Source organism: Lates calcarifer, linkage group LG7_1, assembly GCF_001640805.2.
Source record: "Lates calcarifer isolate ASB-BC8 linkage group LG7_1, TLL_Latcal_v3, whole genome shotgun sequence".
Lineage (NCBI taxonomy): Eukaryota > Metazoa > Chordata > Actinopteri > Centropomidae > Lates > Lates calcarifer.
Window position 1 is genome coordinate 15,380,234 of NC_066839.1, and position 25,408 is coordinate 15,405,641.

General features: G+C 40.4%; 1 protein-coding gene across 1 annotated transcript in view; it reads left to right on the plus strand.

The window, feature by feature from the left end:
* The window catches only part of LOC108896858 (MAM domain-containing glycosylphosphatidylinositol anchor protein 2), a 161,899-nt gene extending 137,078 nt beyond the window's left edge, over positions 1 to 24,821 (plus strand). Inside the window, 7 exon segments of the mRNA XM_051071963.1 lie at positions 3,424 to 3,444; positions 5,756 to 5,911; positions 8,435 to 8,596; positions 15,177 to 15,220; positions 15,222 to 15,308; positions 15,898 to 15,994; positions 17,495 to 24,821. Coding sequence (XP_050927920.1) covers positions 3,424 to 3,444; positions 5,756 to 5,911; positions 8,435 to 8,596; positions 15,177 to 15,220; positions 15,222 to 15,308; positions 15,898 to 15,994; positions 17,495 to 17,583 — 656 coding nt within the window. The 3' untranslated portion in view covers positions 17,584 to 24,821.
* Positions 24,822 to 25,408: the final 587 nt, after the last annotated feature.

Genomic DNA, 25,408 nt, shown 5'->3' on the forward strand with positions numbered 1-25,408 from the left:
TTTACCTGAGAACACAGTGAAACACTCATCATCACAAAGAAGACATCAGTAACCTCATAAGTGATGTAATATGGCACTCCCATCATGGTTTCCATTAGTTATATCTTTGAGTTAGTAGTGTCTCTTTTCCCACACCTTTCTTTTGTCTCAGTTCTCTGCTAAACATTTAAACCACAGCAAAGCTCATTCATGTGGAAGTCCATTAAGGATTCACTTGTTGCATCAATGTGGCATACACTTGCTGATGTAAGAACAGGATAACAAGTAGGAAATCATTGCACATGGGTTGGCTGTGCCTGGGTGTGTCCATGGGTCTGTGTGTGTTACTGCAGGACCTGTGCAGAGCAGCACATCCTCTAAAACAGAATTTGATTGAAAGGCGCAATAGTGTGATGTCGCCTGTGTTATATTTGTCAGGGAGACATGAGGGGAAGATTGCTGAATTACATTTACCCACACTGTTGTTATTCCAACTGATGGTTGGAGCTGTGAAGCCATCACAGGGCTCTCTCGGAACATCATGGCACCCACCCAGACCCCTTAAACATGATGGATGGGAATCTTGGAGAGTGTGGATTATATAAGGTCAGTATATAAAAAAAAAGCCAGCCTGCTGTTGTCTATGAGGACACTTGGCTGCAGCCGAGGAATTGTCTCCTGCTTTGTAAAACAGCCGCAGGCCAGTGGGCAGGGAATCCTGCCAAGATGAAGTCAGTGTTTGTATCCGAAACGGCCTCTACGGACCACTGTCCTTTGACGGTCAATGAGCTCACTTTGTGTTTCAATCAAAATTAGGCAATTTGGATGGAAGGCGCTCATGCATCAAGCAGCAGTTTGTTTTGTCCTCTCAGTTGGAAAAGTAGAAACCAGGAGCCAGACAGACATGCACCTAATACAGTACGTGGGTTGAGTACATGACAAAACAGAAGTTTTCAAAGAATTCAATTCACTCCATGATCACGGGGACTGTTTTTATCAAAGTTACATTTCATTCTCCATCATTATGAAAGGGAAAGCAGAGTGCTGCAGGCATTAAGAAAGAAATAAGAGATACATTTTTTAAAGCTTTTGTAGCTTGCTTGACGGCTCCTCACACCTATGCCATTTTGAGAAGAGCATTTGAGGTCTGCTCCTGTTTTCAGCAGTATTTAAAGACAATGCTGTAACATTTCTGAAAAGAATGCTTTATTCCAAAGTGGTTGATTCAACAATAACAATCTCAGTCTCAAGTTATTTAATTCCTTGTTTGTTTTCCCATATCTTAAACAGTCATCCAAATTGAAAGTTCAATTATCTGTGTGTGTGTGTGTGTGTGCGTGTGTGTTTTAAAGAATGCATGTGCATGTACAGCAAGTAGTAAACTAGCCTCTGGGCTGCTCTGTGCTCAGCTTGATTTCCTCAGTAGGGGTAGAGATCCTGCTTGAGCAGACACATTCATCTGGACTAAGGCACAGCAAGTCAGCCTGTGCACGCTGCAGGTTACAAAAAAAAAAAAAAGTCAACGAAACATATTTTCATGACCACAGTCTTGGTAAGAAAAAAAGGAGGGAGGAAGGGGGCAGGATTGGGGAGGAGAGTCACAAGAAGTGGAAGGTAGAGAGGGGAAGAGCCGGTGAGGAGAAGGGGGGGGGTGTGAGGGGTTGCTGAAAGAATAGAGTTTTGTCGGAAAACTCAGCATCCGTTTCACAGGCCTGAGGCTGTAAGTTGTCATCTTAAACATTTCCTCTGTAAAAGCCTAGATGATTTTCTCCCCTTCTGCAAACTCCTCCTTTGCAGCAGTGATACTCTGTGCAGTCCAGTGTAGGTTCACTAGGAAGCAGTGAGTGTCGAGATGCAGGTATTTTCACAATCAGTAACATAAAAGATTATTAAAGCTTTTATATGAAGAGGTTGTACAGCCTGTTCTTTCCGCACTCATGCCCTACACTCACAGCCAGGCTTCAGCTGCAGCGGTGCAGTTCGCTGAACATTTTATATGAATCAATTGAAAATGCAATAGTTTGTTCTCTCTCTTTCCCACTGTGTGTGTGTGTGTGTGTGTGTATGTATGTGTGTCCTTGTGTTTATCTTTCTTTTCTCAACACTGCAAGTAAACAAGTGGGCACACATTTCTATGAGCCACACAACAATAAACAGAAATCACTATTTGAGTTTCTGCTCTTAAAAAGACCGATTCCACTAGCCCCGCAGTACTTTCCCACTCTTCAGTACATGTTTTCCTTTGTAGGAATGATTTGTTATTACTCAATTTAATTGGTTGGATTAAAATCAATTCCCCCCATGAACGGCAAGGTTTCATAAATCACAAAGCAACGTAGTTTTGTGGTAAAGCTGATGTATCGCATCTATTCAGCCGGTCAGCAATCGATCATGAAAATGCCCATGAATCTTCTTGACAGGTTAAATGGTATTTACTCTGCAAAAAGTGAAGTGCAGACTAACTGGCTCGTTGCAACTCTGTGTGATACCCTTGACCTTTCTGTGTTTGCTGCGGCAGTAGCCTCTTAAATTATCAATGAGGGAGGCATTGAACCGCGGTTAGGTGGACAGAATGCAAAAGAAGCCGTGCATGATTTCACTGGACTCAACTCATCAACGTTTGATCCAAAAGTTTCTATAAAAAACATTGAAAGAATCAAGGATGTTACAGGAAAGTGATTAGCTGACACACTCATGATTATTACTCATTTTTTAAGATTTATTGGCTTCTAAATGGAAGTGTGAAATAGGCTTAGTGCTCTAAGTGGAAGTCACCTTGGACAAGAACATCAGCATTGCCGGTAAATGGCAATAATGATAAGCAGTTGCGCTATAAGCTTATTAATGTGGTCAGGCTAGTCTTCCTAATCCCTCTGTCTTTTACATTTGATAACAGGCAGAGAACGACTGTTGTCACCTTTTCCACTTCAAATCCCAGACATCTCTCTTTCTGTCTGCTCAATAATCACTGTATTGTTTGTGTGCCAGTGCATTGTTTCCTGTTTAGCTATATACTTACTATTAGTTTGCACATTGTGAATGCAATAGAGCTTGAGGAAGATGGAGAGTACACACCCTAATATGCTTGCAGTGTTTTAATATCACAGGGCAATATTTCCAGACTTCCCATGGGCCTCTTTCATTTTGTTTTTATGATAGCACAACACTAAGCAAAGTTTTATACATGTAGACTTTCATTAGCTCGACACCAAACAGTAGATGACACCAGGACAAAAGGTTAATAGCAACAGCTACTGTGAATGTGCTTGTGTAGTATTGTGTGTAACCTGTAGTAGAGCGTACAACAACAGTCAGACTGTGTTTTAAAGTGCGACAGTTTGAGTGCTTGTACAGGTGTGTGTGTGCCTCTGTGCGCATTTCCTTTTAACAGCTAAAACACTATATTCTGTACTAATGACTGTCCCTGGCCTTTCTCTTTCACAGCTCCCATCAACCCACATCTGAGTAAGTAATGTGAACCTCACTTTGCTTTTCTTGTCAGAGAGCGAGCTCCGTCTGTCGTAGCACAGTCTGTGAGAACAGTGGGGGGACTCAAAGTAACTGTACATCCCGTAGAGATCTGACTCTCAACGTGTCACATTGCACTGGAAGATCTTTCTAAGTAGAACTAAATCAAGTATGATAAATAAGACTTCCCTGTAGGAATTCAGAGTAACCTGCATCAGGCTATTTGACACGCTGAGAGCTTTAAATCTCTGCAGGACATTGTGCATTTTGGATACTGTATTTGCATGAGATATGTGGTTTTGTGTGCGTCTGTGAGTACGTTTGCACGCTTTGTGCTTTATGAGCATTACTTATGCATGCATCTCTGCCGTATGTGTTTGTATTCTTTAATGTTTAGTCCCATTTATGACGCATTTCATTGTTGAAACTTTACAAATTCACATTATTCACGCCTTGAGAATCCACACTTAATCACTGTTTGCTCTGCTGCAGTGTGCTGTTGTGTATTGTGGTTTATTTATTTATATAGATATATATTTTGGTGGGTGTTCTCACAAACATTGCCAACATAATAACAAACATCCTAATCACCAACATCATTATCCAAATCCCTGAAGGAAACTATCTTACCTGCACACCTCCTCTTCTTCCCTCCTTCATCTGCCTATCCTTCAAATCCTCCCATCTCTCCCAGGCACACAAGGCGAAAACATTTAGTTTAGCTCACAGTGGATAGGGGCGTCAGTGTCTAGCGCCGGGAGCTAGACCTCCATTTAAATCTGCATGTCTATGAGGAGAGGAGTCAAGAGTGCCTGCAACCTGGCCCCCTCCTCCACTCTCCCACTCCACCTCTTTCTCTTCCCGCTCTCACTTTTCCATGCTTTTCTCTTCCTCGCTCTGCCTTGCAGCGCCACTGCCCTCTCCCTTCCCTCGGTCCATCCACCCACACTCTACCTCTGTCTATGTTACCTCCATTACCTGAGTAAAAGCTGCAGATTCGGCTCCTCTCAAGGTCACCACTCCAAACTGCTCCCAGCTACGTTTTAATAAATCAATGAATATTTATCAGAACACATGCCTGCATCCTGAATCTAAATGCTCCTTTTTACTATCTCTTTGAGGACACTGCTCAGCATCACCATGTCCTCTGGTTAGGTGTTTTGCTTTTGTTTGTTACATGAATTAAATAGAGGTTTTGACACTGTTGCTCCTGCCTCTACCCCTTCATTAAAGTGAGTAGGTTAGTTCCCCATGCGATGCGATTTCCGACTCCTCATTAGTGTATTCACTGTTAGACATTCCCCCTACATGTGACCCATCGTAACCTTGTGTTGGAGTAACGCTTACTCTTTTTAAAAAAAAAAATTCTTGAGGGGTGACGAAACCCCACGCTTTCATTCCCTGTCTGCACACTCCAGTAGTTTAAAAATTGCTGTCAAGTGGGCGTGGAGAGCAACGGAGGAGAGGGGAGGGCGAAGGGGAGAGAAGGAAGGGGGGCACACAATATCTCCACCTGCACACCCACTACAGAGAAGATGGAGAGTGATAGCGAAGCAGGAGGGCGGAGTCAATTTTTAAAAAAATGATTGCATGAAGTCCTATTAGTGAGACACTACAGAACATTCAAGGACAATCACCTCATTTTTATTTGCAATCGGGGAAAAAGTTACTCATGATTATTAGCGGTTCAACAACTTCACTTTTCATGCAGGTGATACTACTTCTACAGTGTCAAGCAACATCTAGAAAACTATTAATACCTTTAAAATAATCATGATTCAGTGTTTCCAATGTCTTTCACATGAGATTTGTGTGTTATTTAATGTTATTTACCGGGGCAGTGCATGTGAGTGTGTTTATTGAATGCTATCCATCATGCCTCAATAGTGGGCTGTCATGGTATAGCTTCTAATAACCAGTAACACCGCTGTTGGGTGTTTCCATGGAGCAGCTCTCTCTCTCTCTCTCTGCTGAGACTTCCTGTTTGAACTGAACCAAACTGCATGCCGTTGTCAGGAAACAAACCAAAACACACTCAGTGACGTCTCCACTACAGTCAGCGAGAGGTCACATCTTAATTTAGAAAGTCTTTTCACCAGATCGCATGGTGTAATTAGGACTTGGCTGTTGTATATCCCCCCCTGAGACGTACACACACATACACACCCCAGAAAATCTCATAAATATACAGTAGGTGTCACACTGCTCACATATTGCACCGTAGCTTCTAGGCAGTGTACACTTTTTTTTTTTTTTTCTTTGTAATGATGTAAATGTAAGAGCCCAGTTCTGCTCTGTCACTCACTAGGAGAGTTCCACTGCAGCTTTGAGGAGGAGCCCATCTGCATGTTCACCCAGGACAAGAATGATGATTTTGATTGGACACGGCATAGCGCAGCTACCCGCGACACCAAGTATACACCTAATACCGGGCCTAGTGGTGATCGCAGTGGTTCTAAGCAGGGTAAGTATTCCTAAAAGTCTAATTGACTGTTCACTAGCCCCCCTCCCCCCAAGCAGTGATTGTCCAATCACAGCATAGCTGTAGTTAAGAAAAAAAAAGGCATCACTTCCACGGCTAAGCAGCTTATCATTAGCTTATTACTATGCAATATATTATAGGGCTACATTTCAAAATTCCCTGTTCAGTCAGCTACTCACTGTTTAAAAAAATACCATGAATCTCATTTGGTAATTCTGCCTCTCTTTTAACTGTAAACTGTATCTGTGCTGGAACAGAAAGCTCGACACGTAGCAACAGGGGCTTAGCAAAGGGTCAGCAGATTAATTCATTGGCTGAGTCATCAAGTGTTTGTCTGATTAGCAGATATGCAGTAGCCACAGGTCCACATCATTTCTTAATATAGCCTTGTACTTGTGATGGCAGGGCAATTAGTACTTTGTGTTTACAGCAGTCCAGTTGTATGTCAAATGAGCTGGAGAATGAATCTGAAACTCTAAATTACCAATAGTTAAAGTGTTAATATGTTTGTCTATGTGTAACACCTGTTCCTTGCTTTTGCCCAACACATGCTGGAATAGACTTCAACTTCCCATGACAATGCGCATGAATATGTATGTGTAGAGAATAGATACATAGGTAGATATATGTAACATACTGGTGCATAAAACAGCAATTAAATACAAATCACCAACAACTTCAGTAGTCATCAACCAGTTAGCAAGTTGTCCAATTACATTTCTCGGCTGGGGATTTATGTGAACAATCAGACTGTAAAATTATGCACCAATAGGAAAAAAACACAGTTGGTGTAAGAGTAAGCGATTATTTTTGCCAGCTGTCAGTAAGGCTCTGAAAACACTGCACCTGCTCATTGGATTGGAAATAAGTTGGTTGAGTGCACACATTTAAATGGACACCACTCTGTTATTTCATATGTAATCCATGCATGAATACAGCAGTTCCCATGGTGCACAGGCAAACAGTGTGATTATCTTGTTATTGCTAAATGACACGGCATAAAATTAGCAACATTGCATGTTGATTATGTTGTGGCTTTATTTGCAAACATGCCACTAAAATCAACACTTTTTGAAATGTTGAAGTAAGTTGGAAAGATTCAAGTGTTCCTACTGCATGATAAATGATTTCAGCTAAACTCATTGTGTCACCAATCGCTTGATGCAGCACAATTTAACGATGCGCAACCTTGACCATTTGTTTTCAAGATAATCTTGTAACTGGGTTTCTGTTGCTGTTTCCATGGGTACCTAAACCAGAGAAATCTGCATAGTATTTGGTATTCAATGTTACTTACATGTGCAGGTATTTCATATTCAAGAAGTTAAGTAACGAATTTGCAAAATTGGATTTGCTGGAATCCATCAGAGGAGTCATATAAAATCCTCTGATGGAAGTTATCTGTGGTGGAATATACTGTAAGTGCCTATTATGGTGCTGTGGCACCAGTAGCAGCTGAAGCAGTAAATAATGCATTGGCTTTAATCACCTAATGGTTTCAAAATGTCCAGCATTTCATTACCAGCCCCATTCCTCTTTGCGTATAATTATCTGATATGAGATTCAACTGAGGGAGATATTCCATTTGATTTTGGCTGGAGGGGCGTGGAGCTGCTCACTAGCTACCTTCCCTGTGCCTGTGGCTGGGTACAGATTGGCTTCAGATTATGTGGCTCAGACACAATCAGAGGACTGTTTGACTCACTGCCATCACCGTCGCTGTCCACGACTGTCAGACCGAGGGAGCATAAATGTAGCCCCATTGTTATCGTCTCGATTTGCCCCAGGTTACTGCTATTAGTAAAAAGAGAACTGTCCTTCATAGAAAGCCTGAATCCTTATCTCTGATATGGAAGGTTTCATTTCCATCATACAATCACAGGCTGGCTGGAAAAGCAGCTGAGCGTGACCAAGGAAGCCTCGCTTTTACCTAGTGTTTACAGTGAGAAAAAAAACTGCTGTATATCAGAGGCCAGTGAGAAAGTAGTTATGGGATTCTGAACACAGCCTGTAGTTTCCCAGTGAGACACAATGACTTTGTCCTACATCCTAGAAGCTTAGGGGCATAGTCAGCTCTATATATTGTGCTGAACACATAACTACATACAGTAGACATATTTGTTTGTTAATAAGCTTAAATGATTATTTTTATTTATTGCAACTTGAGGCTTATTTTTGTAATTTTGACTACCGTCCCAGTTTCTGAGAATGTGACACTTGAGAAAATGTCTATTTAACCTTTGTGCATGTGATTTTAACATGCAAGGATGGATTATTACCAATTCAGGGTGTGCTCAACTTCAGTTTTACTTCCAAATAAAGTGGTCTTATCTCTCCCTGAAAAACTACTGCAGCTTAAGGTAAAGGAAGTTGCGTCCTCCAGCATCTGAATAGTTTGTTATATTTTTATGTTTTATATATGAAGATGATTTTACCTGCAAGTAAATCTTGCAGTAACCTCCAGTATATATACACACATCACTACATGTGTCCCTGTGTTTTAAGGTTTCTACATGTACATTGAGACATCAAGACCACGGAAGGAAGGGGACCAGGCACGGCTTGTGAGTCCATTTTTCAACGTAGCACCTAAAAACCCTTATGGTATCACCAACCCTCCTGCCTACTGCTTCGGCTTCTTCTACCACATGTATGGAAAACACATAGGTAAGACACATCCCTCACATGCCTCATTACATCCTTAGCTTGTATTACAAACGTCTGTGTTGCTCTTTGAAGTAATCTGTGGAAAGGATTGCTCTTAATTAAATTCATTGCTCAATAGTTCATGGGAATAGATGAAGGAGGAATAATTAATCTCATTCTTTAAAGAATCTGTCACTGTTCTGTGTGTTTGGTTGCTTAAGCAGCAGAAATATCTTCAAGTAATAGTTATATTGCTTTAGCAATTCTCTGTTAAATGAAGGGGATGCATTCTTATCTGTGCGGAACTAAACAGTCAATGAGGAATCACCACAACAAATTTTATTTATCAAAAAAAGGCTATCATCAAACATGTGTGGAACGCCCGCAGTGACTCTGAGATATAAACTCATGAGATGAGATTCTTGAAATTGCTGTCCACCACCCACGTGTTTCCCAGTGGGGATTTCAGTTTTTTGTGTGAGTGTGAAAGAATAGTTGAGACAGGAAAGAGAGGACTTACACTTTGGAAAAAGAAACAGCACTTTTTCCTGCAAGCAACGGAATTTCAGTAATTTCCAGAGAGTTTGTCCCCGCGGCAGGTGCGCCTGGGAGTTTTGTGCTTTCACGTTAAAATTCTGTAAGTGCAGCTGTCAGGTGTTTCAAGAAAAAGATATCTCATTTTTGCAACAAACCTCCACAAAGGTGTATACACTAATCCTGGGCATTGGCTCTTACATTGCTCTCTGAATGTAGATAACAAACTTGTATGGCCCGTTTGAAGATGGCAGAGCGACTGAAGGAGCACTCTGTGTTACGTCTGACTCTTAGGCTTCCTTCACCAGGGACCCAATCAGACGACCACAAGCACTCTTGCTCTGAGTGCATTCTGTTCATGGTGTCTGGGAATTTGGAAGTGGTGAGCAAGATTGGAACCTGAGCACAAAAACAGCAGACAATGTTGAAGGCCACTAGTGGTGATTTCTCGGTCTCGGATGCACCCTGTATCATTAGCTATTGCACAGGTCTATAGGGTAGGTGAGGGGTGCCTCTGGATGGGGTTGCAGGGTCATCTTGGTATCTTGGGGCCTGGATGCTGGTATGGTTTGAGAGCAGTTTGTTAGACAACAAGCTGATGCTGTAGAAAGCATTTACACTAATAGCAAAAAAGTAATTCTAGATTTTATGAAAACGAGATTTGTCCTATTTTAAACGAGTTCTCAGGCAACCCAAAGGTTTAAGAACTCTGGTCAGTCCTGGCACTTCAGCATTCATTTACAGATATTAATGGACCCAGTTTAATCCACCTGAATGCCTCTCAAACCACTGCAGCTCCCACACCGTCCTTTATAGTTCATGCATGATGTGTCCTGTGTTGTTTTTGGAACTGTACAAACCATCAGCTGTACAGCACCAGTGTGTCTTTGGTCACTGTGCTGTTGTGTGTTGTTGAATCATATTTTGGACTGTTTATTATTATTGTTATTACCCAAGCCACCAGATGTCTCCCATTTTAACTACCATGAGCACCTCTCTCATACGCAGGTGTGTTGTGTTATGGGCCATCACCTTTGACATTTGCGCCGTAAAAGAAACCCAGTGACCTGTCCTCAGCAGTCCGTTCACATGCGAAGCAAGTGTGGACATTATAGGCACAGAAGCCTTGAAGCACAGTTTGCGTGGCATTTGAGGTTGACATGCAAAGTGAAGAGCGCACATAACTCTCCGCCAGTGTGTCTTTTTGTAAAATGCTATACATAGGAGCTTTGAAGCCACCGAAGACATGGGTTAAAATTCAATATTCATGACAAAATAAGCAACAATCAGAGTGAAAGTTTAGGAAATAAATATCTTTAAGCATTTTTTATTCACAGTTTAACCCTCAAAAACTCTGATAATCAGCCTCATGAAGCCTGTGTTGATGTGGTTTGTTCGACAGTAACCAAATAACTCATCAGTTCTCATCAGATTCTGATTCAAATGAGTTCAAAATCTGATTGGCAGAAGTATGTGATATCACATTCACCAACTGAGGCCCACCCACTTTAAACCACTGAGAAGATCACAGACATAACACAAAATAAAGAAATCTCTGATGCCAAATAAACAAAACAGTTCAAACCTTGGCAGATTATTTTGTATTCATGTAGGACCCATCCCTGATGAGTGAGAAGCTGTTTGAGACACAGACGAAGAGAGAGCGTACCACAAAAATATCCTCTCAAGTAAAAATACTTCTTTACCAAAGATATGTTTTAGTTCACAAAAAATAAATACAAGGAATAAAAAATAGATTTAAAAACAAAAACACAGCGCAGGAAGGAAAAGACAGTGATAGTGATAGTGAATAAACACAAAGAGGGGACAAGTAGTTGTATTTCACTGCTCATTAAACTTGAACTTGACATTCAGTACGCTATGCAAATCACTGCAGGCTGGCAACTACACTCAGCTACACTCTCCTCTCTTTTCAGAACATGTTTACAGTGAGCATTTGGCAGCATTTACCTCAATTTTCTAGTGAGACATTGGTCACATCAGCACCATCTCCACCCTCCACTCTGAGCGTCTGCTGGACCTGCTGCTTATCTCCAGCCCACTCAGTTTTCTCTTCTTTTCTTTCTTTCTTGTTTTTAGTGACTGGCTTATACATTTTTTAAAATGTATTTTTATGCTCCAATTTTTTTATTCTCTCTGAAGTAAATTTAATGACTCTTATTTGCATTGAAAATATCAATAAGCTTACAGATCAGTCCATTGAGCAATAGACAGTTTTTCTCATTAGGAGACAAACTTCAGTCTGAACGAGTGTTTTGAAATTTTCTTGCTTTATCTTTGAGAATTTTTATAAAGCATTACATTTTACATTTTGACAAATAAGACCACTGACCTTCACCTAGTGAGCTCTCCTGGTTATTCAATGAAATCCACAAATGGCATTGTGAATAATTTGAACAGATTATTATGAGTAACCAGAGCACTGTTTCTGGAAAATGTGAATAATAAATTGGATTTTTTTTTTCTACTTCTCTACCACATAACAAAAGTTAAATTATCCTCCATTATATTTGGGTTGTGGCAGATCACTGAGGAGCAAAAAGAGCAAAAGCCTAAAAACACTGCAAATGGGGAAATCAACTTTTTTGACAACAGGACTCCACATGGGCTGAAATTTAGCCAGGCTACTTTTCAGCCGTCCTCAGTGGAAAGGCTTAGTAGAAGTGTCCAGGTGGGGGGGACGGACCAAACATCTGGAGAGGTGGAGAGAATGTAAGGATAGAGGTGTTGGAAGGCGACTCAGCGGGGAGATGAGAGCTCCTCCGGCTCCCTGCCGAGGTTGAGTAGGCCATGACATTTCCAATTTGCTCAAATTGATCGCCAGCCAGACCCTCTCTTCCCTGCCCTCCCCGTCTGTGGTGAAGCCCATGCCCAGACTGTGGCGTGTTATGATGAATGGGCTAAATGTCAAGGACTTGAAACCCAGCTCAGATCCTCTATAGCTACGCTCCATTTAGTATTCTGCCTCTCCAGCCGTGAGAGAAATTTGCCCCTGAGCTCAGGAATGTTGGTTTGTGATATTTTCTACCCAGAGAGTGAATGCTTATAACAAATGGTCCAAATAATGCACGTTCACATATACTGTATGTTTTTTTCTCATCTGAGAGAACTTTGTTGTTTTAAGTAGTTGAAGGCACTTTCATATTTAGAGCTGTGAGTCACAAAGCCATGAGAAGTGGCACAGCTCCGTCTTGAAATGCTTGGAGTTTGATACTCTTTGGGACTGTGCTGTTGAGGTGAGTCACAGTCAAGTTGTGGCACAGCAGCGCTGAAGGCCAGAATCAGTCGATAAGGAGTCTCGCCTACACACTGATGAAAACAGTGGCACAGGCTCAAAGAAACTCCTCCGTAGTTAGCTAGCGGGGGGATACCTGAGACAAGGTCACACTTAATTACTGAAGAGCACATCAAAGTTTGCCTTTGGAGCCCGTGTCGCATTTGTTTATAGGATTAAGTCTCTAGCAAAGCACACCAAGCAAGTCTGTTTTAAGCCTGACCTTCTGAGAAGCAATGGAGTCATCCTTTCATTAGCAAGGAGGGTGGTACTGCGCCTCAATCCCTCTCTCTCTCGTCCTCACTACATAATTGAAAATTTCCAGGGGCTATTTCTCAGTTTTCACCAGACTCACATCTTTCTCCTCTCAGATCTTTTTAAATTTCACAAGTGTCTGCCACAGGTATTTCTTTAAAAAAAAAAAAAAAAAAGGTACTCCAAAGAATATACAGCATATGCCTTTGCTCAGGATGTGATGACACTGACATAACCACCTACATCGCAGTGAGTTCAAAGAAAATGTAAGCCAGCCAGCTCAGCAAGAATCCTCCTACATCCTAAACACTTCTATGGCAGATGAAACCGCAGGTCATGTTCTGTACAAGAGCTCATCTCTCACTGGAGATTGTGCTGTCGTTGGGGAAAGTGTATACTGTGCTGATGAGAGAATATGAAGAAGGACGTACAGTATAGCTTCCCCTCGTTTCCTCACAGAGATGTTTTTTTTGAAGGGGGCTGTACAGTAATGAGGCACCTCGCTGAGGCAAAGATACATCAAAAGCAAGGTTGCGGCCCTAACGCTGCTGTTTTTTCTCATCAGTTGTGTCAATGCAAAGGTGCTGATTACCATGCTTGTGTGATGCTCGACTTCAGAGTAGTGGTCCTACTGAGCATAACTATGGTGTCAATACCGAACTGATGGGGGTCCTCGGATGTTGCTCCCTCTGGGCCAATGCTTAAGGATGGCTTGCTCTCACACACACAGACACACACACACACACACACACACACATAGAGTTTTGCTGCATGGCAAAAAGCTAACACAATTGGTGTGTTTGGAGAGGAGGGTAAAGTGGTTGCACTCAGTGTCATCATCTGACAGCTTTATATCAAAGCCCAAGGCCAGGCAAGAGGAGAGTCTATAATTCAGACCTGGTATATAGTCTATTCTGTCTCAATAAGAGACAGTATTTCTGCGTTATTGTAAGGTTTATATGTGAATTCAGTTGAAATGGGTCTGTCATATTGCATTTTCAAATGTAGAGCTGGTTTCAGCAGTGACATCCAGTAGTTTTCCCTGTGCAGTTTCAGTGGAAAAGCAGGTGAGATGGGAAAAGGCAGCTGGACTGGGCAGGGATAGTTTGAAACTGAAAGCAAATTAGAACTGTTCTCCACAGGGAAGGTATTTACACTCACCAAAAATTCTCATCACACATTGGCTATTAGTGATAATTAATTTGGATGATTATGAGCTAGAGAATAATTTATCATCACTTACAGAACCCCAGTTTAATAAATGTATCAATTCATATGACCTGAGTTTAACCTTTGCTACCGGTTGGCTCTGCTCCGAATGCAGAAGAATACATTAATTTGAAATGCAGGAGACAGAGGTGAATATTAAACTTAAAAGTCTGGCTCTTACTTGGAGTTTTACCCTGGAATTCACAATGGAACCCTCCCCTACTGTATGTGGGTGGTCCTGTGGTATCTTATATTAACTGTTAACTCATCCTGAACTCAGCCTTAAAGTAGATAGACCAGGTAGAGCCAGAGTTCCCAGCCCTTTTTGCACTTTTTTGGCTGTTTTTATACTTGATATTTTCTTTGTATTCACTATGTCCAAAACACTAGTAAGCCTTGACATGAGTGGGTATAACAGTTAAACCAAAATTTACCCCTCAGCAACACTTACACTGATGTATCAGTGTGTGTCTATCACTCCTTAGTTACACTATTCAACAAAGAACCAGACCTACTGATACAGACATCAGTCAGAGAAACTGCAAAATCCCATCAAAACAACAGTATGATGATGACAATGAAGACGATGAAAAACAAGTGTTTTCTAGGGATCAAATAAATGCACTGAATTGTATGCTATTTTTACCTGGTAAAGAGTAATGTAAAAATATTGCTGTAAATAGAATCTCAGCAGCCAGTCAGAATTGGCTCAGAGCATTACATGTCACTTGCGGGGAGTTACAGAGTAAACAGTCCAGAGTTAATAACATACCTTCCAGCAGCAAGTGTGCTAGAATATGAACTGGAAACTGGAAACTTTCAGAAAAACTCAACACTTGTCCACAAAACAAATATTTCAAGTGCTTCTGGGAAATTTGACCTCCACGCAAATCTGTTTCATTCATTTAATTTCCTCATACAAAAAAGAAGAAAAAAAAATAAGACACTGAAAGGTGGTGATGGCAGACTGGTTACCCTGAGTACCACTGACCTACTTTAGAGAAATCGCAGCATATTGTTGTTGGGAGCACAGCAGGGAGGAATGAGGGCACCAAGTTAAAGGTAATTACCCCACAAAAATAGTCTATATTGCCCTATAAAATGACAGTATACAATTATTATTAAGCTCTGTGTGTTCAGTAGCGAATGTTCTGTGTCTAGTACAGGTCGGTACCGGTCCGCCGCTCAGGGTTTGACACAACTGAGTTAGATACAAATGTAAATACTGCAAAACATTTATGTGTTTACTTGAAACATATTAGTGTGTGTGTGTACAGTGACCTGTATGTGTGTCTTCTCTTCACGCAGGAACACTGAATGCCTTCCTAAAGCAGAAAGGCCTGACAACCTCCTGAGGGTCCCGTGTGGTCGCTAAGTGGTAACCAAGGTGACCGCTGGAAGCAGGCCAAAGTAAGCATCCATCCGACAGCGTCCTTTCAGGTGAGACCAGAAAACTTAATCAATCCAATACGCAGCAGCATTTCCCCCTGTTGCCCTTTATTTTCCTCTCTGCCTGTGTTTGTATGGTGAAGTATCAGTTTCCTTGGGGGCTGCATATTGATGTAGCACTTCGCAAACCTCGATATTAAGCAGAGAAGTGGACGGGATCCATAGACATTGTTTGCTATTGAGAAAGCAATATCACTCAGGCTATGCCATCAGGAAGCCTAATCTTTGTGAGTAGCGAATATAGAACTGCAATATTCTCCATCATTTTTACGGCTGCAGTTGTGGAAAGTAATTATAGTTTTGGCTGCACTTCTGTGTCTTTTTTTGTTCCCACTCTCACTTCTAACTGTTCGAACACCACAAGCATTCTTAGTTTTACATTTTGGGACATTAAAGACTGAAACAAACGTTTGCCACCTGCTGTTATTTTTTATAAGAGGCAATTTAACTAAATTACTCTGTGTACTTACTTTTATATTTTATCTCGCAGTAGTGCTAATTTTCTTTGTGGTCTATCGAGGCTACACACACCAAAAAAAAAGAAAAAAAAAAAGAAAGAAACTTGTTTTTCTCTCTCTAGGTGGTACTGGAAGGTGTCCGGGGACCTGGCATCGAGGGAGACATCGCCATCGATGACGTCACGCTGGAAGAAGGGGAATGTCGAGACCCACCGCCCAGTGAGTAGCACCACACGTCCGCCTCCTGCTCCCCCTTTTGTCCCTCTTATCTGAGCCCCCGGATTCTCACTCTACCTCACTGGACAAGGTCGAGATTTACGAGAGGGGATCCAATCTGAGACAGTTGCCAGCATTGAACTACCGTCTCATGGGGAAAACGTGGTTGTCATAGCAACAGTGTTGTAATCACATGAATGATAGCCACACTGCCTGAGTGGAGCACTGTAATTGCGCTGCAGGAACAAACAGGAGGTAAAAACAGAAAACAAGACACAGAAAATGGTCTGCAGTTGACAAGGTGATATTGGTAGGCAGGAAAACACTGTTCCTTTGATTTAATTCATATTATTTATGATCAGAGGAGCATAATTTCCAGAAGCCTCTCAAACCTAGACATCTCTTTAACACGCCATAGATGAATCAAAGTGATCTATTTTCATTTTTCATGTCATCACTGGAAAATAACCAGGCATCTAAAAGAAAATCAGAGTCAGATGTATTTTTTTATTACTGCAAGATTATTATATGTTATATTATAAGTTAATTTTCATTTAGATCCACTATGATTCAAAGCGACAGCGTGAATTCATTTGGATTTATAGGAGTGGTCACCCAGGCTGAGGACAGAGTAATGTTATGAATTATGCAATTCAATCTCATATGATGAATCTTACATGATCTTATGTGATGCAAGAAGGAAAAATTGAGAAATATCTCATGAGGGCTGATCTGACATGACTTCTGACCGAAGATGTTACTGTCAGGAAGAATGGTTCAGAGGAGCTATCTTAGGACCTGGCCATACAGGTTAGTTGTGCATCAAAGGAATACTTCGACATTTTGGGAAATGGTGATAATCCACTTTCCCTCTGAGAGTTTAATGGGAATTTGGAGCCAGGAGATAGTTAGCTTAGTTTAAAGACTGAAAGCAGGGGGAAACAGTTAGTACCCAGAAAGCTCACTAAGTAACAGTGAATATCTTGTTTGTTTAATTTGTAAAACTGACACTTTGTAGTTTTAAAGGGGGCTTGTTTGTTTTTGCCTGAGAGAAGTTACTGCCAGGAGTCTTGTCATCATCATACCAACTTGAAGGCCAGGACAACATCGCACCAGGTCAAGAAATATTCCCACACAAAATCCCCCGTAAAAGTCCAAATTGTCATTTTTACACATCTGCACCTGTTTGGCTTTTTGTTTTTGTTTTTTCCAGAGACAGGCTAGCTGTGCCCCCTGTTTTGAGACTTAATGCTAAGCTAAGCTAATCAGCTGCTGGCTATAGCTTCATATTTATTGTACATCCATGAAAGTGGTATCAATCTTGACAACTAACTCTGATCAAGAGAGTAAATAAGTGCATTTCCCAAAATAGTGGACTACTCCTTTAAACGCTCCTCGCTTGTTACATGTCCATTTGTTTTGTTTTTGAGTCTAGGGGTACTCTTTGGAGTATGTAATAACAACAGCTGCCATTATTTTATGTTTCTTTTATCTTTTATCTAGATCTCAGCTCCACGGCTCCGTCCTCATCCCCCCATATATGGCTGCTATGCATCACCTTGGTGATGACCCTCCTAGAAGGTCAAAGGTGACCCTTCTCTCCGTCACCTCAGAGGCGAATATTCAGACCCACCGTCTGTGAGCTATACCCTCGGCATCCAATCACCAAAGATTCATGCATCCTGAAAGCAGCAGGGGTCCCCTGACGGACCACGGAGGGACCGAAATAAAGAAAAGAGAGAAAAAATAGTGATAAAAAAGTTACACAAAAAGTAATAAAGAAGATGCGCTACTTTTTTTAAAAAGACCTCTTTTACAGAAACCACTCCTCGATGCAGGACTCGGGACGTCTTTACGAGCACAAAGACAGGTGGGTGATGAGTGAGCCTGGACTTTGGCGAAAGAGTTCACAAGCGTCGAGGGAGGACAGTTTGTAAAGCACAAGAACAATTTTATGAAGTTATGAAAATATCTTTGGAAGGCGGCGGAATATAGACACTGCTGACTTTTTGAAGAGGAAATAACATTTCCCTGCTTACAAATACATGAAATCAGACCTTTCTCTGTGTATCTTTATCTTCATTTTCTTGCACCAGATGCCAATCACCGACACTTGTTTTTCACTCTAGCCCAGCCTCACATCACACCTTGACATTTCTTTATCTGCTTGGTGCTGTACTGTAGAAAAACAAGGACTCTGGCAACATTTAGTTCTGTCTGCTTACTCCCCTGTAGCTGCCTATGTATCTTTTAACACTGTGCTCACGAGTCCAAGTGGCCAGCCGACAGTATGGTGGCAAAACAATAAATGCAGAAGAATCAGCAGAGGTGTAGACAGCTGGACTGGAGGGCAGAAAGAAGTTCAAGTTTATGAGCTGCAATGAGAGGAAGAGGTGGAAAGAGGGCAGAGAGGGGAGATGTTAAAGGGAGGAAGAGTGGAGGGAGAGGAGGAACAGGCAGAGAGTAGAGAAAGGTCTGATTAGTGAGGCCTGACTCGAATATTCAGTCAGCGGTCTGTCTGTGGAACAGAAGCCACTTTACTTTCTGCCATGAAACAAAGTGCCTTCAGATTACAAACCGAATCGTGAGCCTGGGTGTTAATCAACATCGAACACATCTCTGTTCATGTTTCCTCTGATGGGCTATTTTCTACATGTTTCTTTTGCCCCACAAGTGCTGATGGGAGGGCATGCGTGTTCAGAGGGAGTATGGGGGTTGTGCAACACCCGGATTTTACTCCTGATGGGACAGTTGCCTATGTGTGCGTGTGTGCGTGTTTGTTTGTATGCGTGTGTTTGTGTGTGTGCATGCGCCTAAGCCTATGCCTATGCCTATGCGTAGTTCAATGTGAGGGCAGCCGACCAGGCAGTGCTGGCAGACCCCGAGCACAGGTTTGGAAACAATTTGGACAAAAACAGCGGCAACAGTGAAAGTGAGGCTCTGGATATTTTTTCGTAGAAAGACAGTTTAAGATCATACGGGAGGATAAAGACACTTCGTCGAATGAATACCCCACTCTCTCTTCCCATAATTCTCTTTCCCTGCGGGCGAGCATTTTTTAACAAAAGAAAAGAACAACTGCTGAATAAAACATTGCGTTGTACAGGGAGGAGAGTAGGAACCTTGGGACTGCAGGCTTCTTTAGGGTGATTCGCCTCACCCCTGTCCTCCACCATTTATATGGAACAATATGAGAATAAAAGATAATAATGACCATAATAATAGTCATGATATTTTATTACTCTAGCGAGAATGTTTCTCTGCTTTTACACAAACTGTGAAGATTGACTGTGGAAGATCTACCTGAGACCATAACCTTAACCAGCGGGGTTTTTAAAAAATGTATTGTAAAAAAGAGAAAATAAGAAAATGAAAAATTCCGTTCATTGTTGGTTATGACAAATGTTTTGAGGACTTGTGTCTTGTTTCTTATTTTTTCTGTTGAAGATGACTTAACTTCCTTTCTCTTCTTGTTGTCTCCCTTTGCATTGCTGAAGTATCAAAGCTGATGGAAGCATAAGAAGTAAACCAATTTGGTAACTGTATAACTTGTAAATGTTAAAGAAGCTCTATTCAAAGGTTTATGATAAATGTTTTATGTTGGAGTACAGGAAGCACAACATACAGTTCAAGGTCTCAACATATAAAATTCATTTTATATTTCTCTGCACATACGTGACCTACTTCCACAAATTCAGGCTTATCTACACTCTGAAAGTCCACGTTTAACAGCAAATTGATCATTTTTTACTTGTTGCATTCATATTTATAGTGCAACCACAATGCTAGAGAACGCAAAAGGAACCCAGTCAAGAGTATAAATGAAATTTTCATGAATGCCAACTGGGTAAATGTTCATGGTGTTGTGGTTGTTCAGCGTATGTAGCCTCTTCAGTGGAAGCCTGGGTTAGTCTGAGTGGGTCGTGTACATGTGTGAGCATAAAGCTGTGTACAATAGGTGTGATGAGAAACTGATACATGTAAAGAAGATAAATATGCTAAGCAAAACAGAGCAGAATGATGAACATTTCAGGGCATCCTTACAATATCATTATGGTCTGTATGATGTTATTACAGAGATGTATTCACAGGTATTATATGCTATCCATTTCTGTTTTGTATTTGTTTTTTTGTTTTTGTTTTTTTAGATAATTTCAGACATTTTCATTTCTATGTTTTTATTTCCAAAAGGCCCAGATCACAATGAATGTAAATGGCGTTCTGGGGAGAGTTGTTTTTTTACATTCTTACTAGGTGTAATGTTTTACTTCAGCATATGTTTTTTGTGTGCTTTTGATGATGAGAACTTTCAGACTTTCATAGGTTGTTTTGGGTACATCAAGAACAAGAGGTTCATCTGACTTTGACACAGACTTTGACACAATTTCCAAAAATATAAGTTCAAAAAAAATATCCATTAGCTAGTCGCTATATCCTCTTGTGGTATAGAAGGTAATGAAAAGTGCCATGAGTAGTCGTCACTGTTACTAAGTATGGATATGAGTTTCCTAAGATATTTTGGTAACTGTTCCTTTTACAGCCACTCTAAGCACCTGGTCAGTTCATGATGAGAACAGAAAATCAGAACATGATAGCTGCTGGATTTACATAAAAGAACATATTTGATATAATTTTGGTATTGTTACCATTGATTTAAAGGAATAATGTAACATTTTGAGAAATGTGTGTATTCGCTTTCTTGCCTTGTCAGTTAAATATGAAGCTACAGCCAGAAAACCATTAGCTTAGCTTAGCACAAAGACTGGAAACAGAGAAACAGCTAGCTTGGCTCTGCCTGAACAAAATCCACTAATTGTATATCTTTGGTTTAATCTGCTCTACAAAAACCAAAGAGTAAAAACAAGACGTTGCATTTTATGTGTGTTGCCAGGAAACTATCAAAGATGTCAGGAAGTCACTGCTCCCAGTCAAGAAATAGTCTGTCACATAACCCCTGTAAAACCACAAATTGTTGGAACGTTTTTGTACAAATTAAACAACAATTAAACAAGATATAACATCATTTGTGAGCTTTAGAGGTGTCTGCAAGCTGATTTTGGTTTCATTTTGATTCAGTTTCCCCTGTTTCCAGTCTTTGTGTTAAGCTAGGCTAAATGTCTGCTGCCATAAGAGTGATATCAATCTTAGCCAACTGTGGACAAGTAAGTAAGTGTATTTCTTTAAATGTTAAACCATTCCTATTTGTATGGAGCTAGAACCAGGAGGTGCTTATCAGCTAGCTTTGCTCTCTCCGGAGTTCAAAAATAACCCCTAAAGCTCACAAATTTACAAGTGTTTCACAAAATGTCAAACTATTGCTTTAGAGTTTAAAAGTATGCAAAACTTTCTCTGTGTATTTCCTCTCAGTCACTACACTGTAAAACTTGTTTTGTGTATATTGAATTATATCAGCATTAACCTTTCACAGACTATGACAGACCCCATTTTTATCCTAGTTTTGTGGTGAACATTATTAAATATTGGGTATATTCATACATAGCTGTAAAATGTTCATTTGGGTTAAGGAAATATTGTCTATTTTTCCCAGAAGAGTCATTGTTTGTTTCCATGGTATTACAGCTCTCACCGTATCCTTGATTTCCATTTCTGTGCAACTCATACACCCTAAGTCAGCCTCTGCCCTTTGTGTGTATGAGGGATATGAGCCCAGTGAGTGGCTTACACACTCAGCTCTGCTCTATTTATTGATAAAAGTCCTCTAAGCTACTTCAAAGTACAATTGGAGGGGATTAAGAGTTTTTGAATATGTAAACAGTGGTATGTGACAGTTTGCTTTCTTGCAGTCTTTACTGACTCTATTCTAACAATGAGAGGCTTCTGTAGTTGTGGAAAGTGGGAAGTGTTCATAAACTAACTAACTAAGGGGGAATGGGTTTGAGGTATTTCTAGTGTCTATTTAGTTTAGCTGCTGGAGCTGAGTGTGTTTGTTTTTCCAACCAACGCATACAGTATCAGATGTTTCTCACAACAGCTAATTAAGTTTTACGCTCACTCAAGAAGAGTTGTGGTAATAGTGCCATTATTTTAAATAGATTCTTATGGAAATCTTTTTTTTTCTCTCTTCTTCTTGGCAGACCTTTCACAATAACATGACATGTAAAGGTCTCTATTTATTTAGTTATCTCTAAGAATGGTGATGTATATATTATAGGTACAGCAATCTAGTACAACTGTCAATATTATTATTAATATTTAACATTGGTCAAACAGAGATTAGCACTGAGGCAGGTGGAGCACTGAAGTCATGTCTGCATTAACTTTTTGGCATCAGCTGTTTCATTCAAGCCCTAAAATCACTAGCTCAATCAACTGAGTAATAATGTCCAGTCATATTCATGTGGGTGTAAAGGGCAACCATTATAACCTGATACTTCTCACTATTACTCTGCTGATACACTTATGCCAATGTTGCATGTTCCTCAGTCACTTTAACCTCCTAGAGAGCAGAGCCTTTTCACCAACTCTAAGTATGTAATCATTTTCTATAAATGGTCAACTCCTCGACCGAAACTTAGTTATTTGTCGTTGCCATCATGTCAAAAAGGTGTTGTTTGTTATTGTTTGTTATTTTTGAAGCTGCACATTGTGATTGTCTGGTATTTGACTATATTATGTTTATGCCCCTCTAAGTAAATGTACATGAGGTGAACAAAACTTTAGGGCACCTTTCAATAAGATGCAATCAGTTAAAACTACCAGAAAGTACAGCCTGAAAATGCACTACAGAATTCATTCAACTTAAAAAGCTAAAGCATTAAAGCTTATAGTTTTAACAAATACTGAACATTAAAAATAAGGTGTTTGAGTCAATTATATTGCATTGCTTTACATTGCACTGGTCACAGTATATACAAGAAATTGCCTTTTTCCTTTGTAACGCTGCTGAAAGCAAACAACACAAGTCGATCTTTATTGCATGGAAAAGGCAATAACCATTTGGTAGGTGGGAGGAGGGAAGCAGTATGCAGTGCAGTGTATAGAGACAGAAATAATGTTTGCCTTTTTGAATTTAGTTTCACCTTTCTGAAAACATGAGACATTTGACTTGCTACCTTTGTTTAAGATATATGGCTCATATTAATCTTAATTAAACTGAAAAGAAATCTATTGTTGATATGGTAAGGTCCTGGACTACCAAGGAAACAAACAAGGACTTGTTTTCAATGCTGTTTCATGTTAGATTCTTTTTTAAAAAAAAATCTGTTATTTCTTTTGTGCATTTATGAATATATGAATGAATTATGCAGTTGTGCATGAAAATACCCAGTGCTTAGATTAATACCATTAAAATGGAGGTACTGTAGCATTAAAGGATGGGGTCTGTCAGAGTTTGTGCAGGCTGTAGACTGAACTTAATTGCTGTAACATGCAGTATGTCGAAACAATTTCCCAGGTTCCTTGGTAAATTTGATTAAAACTATCCATGTGAGTAGAACCATGGCCAGTTGGGATGTGAGAAAATTTCATTTAAAACAAAATATTGCCTTAATTCCTAGAAAGTGCATACCTCGTAATATTATAAACTACATGAAGAGAAGAAAGTTGAGTCCTGTTCAGTCATGCTACTAAACTCAGGCAGCTCCCAACTGTGATGTAGTTACCTGAATAGTGTTTTAAAAGAAATTTAGTTGTAATTATCACATTTTTACCTGCTTAGTTACAGCTGTGATATCTGATAGTTTGTTGTTTTTAACTGGTATTTAACTGCTCCATAGGTCTCTAAAAGGAACAGTCCCAATATTTCTTTCTGAGTGAAAATGTTCTCATTTTCTGTTTAACCTGAGAAGGGCTTTGTCACATTGTGCTATTCATCGCACTATTTTAGCTCCCCCCTAAAAAAAATATTCAATTCCACTAGCGTGATATAATAGCAGCTGGTAGCCCTAATTATCACTATACACACCCAGCTTTCTTGGTATTGATTCAGCAAAGGCATTGACCGCCAAAAGGGAGAAAAGCACTGTGGTTAGGTACGAGTAGCGCCGGCAGAATTGCCAGTCACAGTCAAAAGTGTTCATATGAACGACTCAAACAGAAACAAAATATCTGTCATATTAAACCTGAAACTTTACCACAGCAGTGAATTCTTTTTCAAGAGTAAAATGGCCATTTTAATGTGGTGCATTCCTTTCACTTCCACACAGTGGCTAGGCAGTAGTGAGTGACTTGTCGACAGGAGGCTGTCTGCAGTCTCACTAAATAACTGGAAAAGGTAGACACATTTCAGAGATCTCATTTTACTCTGTCAGGGATGAAGCAGTGTGTCGCTATTTGATGGCATGGCTGCTCAGTGTGACAACTTTACCAGTGGGGAAAACTGCCACCTCTTGGTGCCTAGTGTTTCTGGTGTTGGAGTCAATCTCACTACTTCTCGATGGCTTTCCTCTCCTGTCTGTCCTCTTTTTCTCTTTTCACTTGCTTTGATCAGGAGTCACGGGCAAGGCAGGAGCAACATCTACACAGACTCCCTTTTGTCATTTACCATCAGTGCAGCAGACTGTGTGCGGGATGACAAAATGAAGATGTTTGCCACCGTCAAGAAATGGCCCCCCTTCATTCTTAAAAACCCATGGAAATTATGAGATTTGATGCTGTAATATCAAGGTTGTTGAGAAAGCTGTGTTTCAGTGATGTTATTTATCTTGTTCTGTGCTGACACCCTGTAATGATGACCTGTCACTCTTCTCTGTTTTGTGCTCTATATTTATATATGATCAGGCTTCTTTTTCACTGTATTTCTTTGGATTTATCACCCATTTTTTGTGCCATACCTGCAACTAATGAAAAAATAAAGAAAAGGAATATTTTATGTGCTGTGTCAAATAAATCCTCTATTGTACTCTATGAGACTACAACATAATAAAGTAGAACAGTATAGGACAGAATAGAGTACAATGTCCCATATTATATGCTCAGAGCTGAAACACAAATCCTCTTGTTTCTGTGGCTTGCCTGTACTTGACACCTCTGTCCCCAAAGTTTTTCAAAGGAAAAGCCAAGTTATTCCCTCAGTGACCACCTGTCTCCCACTCAAAGGGCTGGAAACAAAAGCTTTTGTGTTGTGCAAATTGTTCTTTTGACAGTACTCCCCAGTTTGTGGTTCTTCTGAGGAGCTAGCATGCTTGCTTTCCTCTTGGAGTTGAGAGCATGTGAGTTATTGTGGCGACGAAAGGACATCTGAGGGAACGACAGAGGAATAACAATGGCGTGTGGAGGGACTTGAAAGTCATCCAAAGGTTAACCAGCAGGGGCCTCCCAAATGAGGAAAGCTTATACAGAAGTTACTGTACACAGTCTGAAATGACTTTTCTTTTTCTTTTTTTTTCCTTGAGTAGCCCACCCCTTTCATATACTAAACAGACAACTAAAACCACCAAACCTTTTTATTGTATTTTA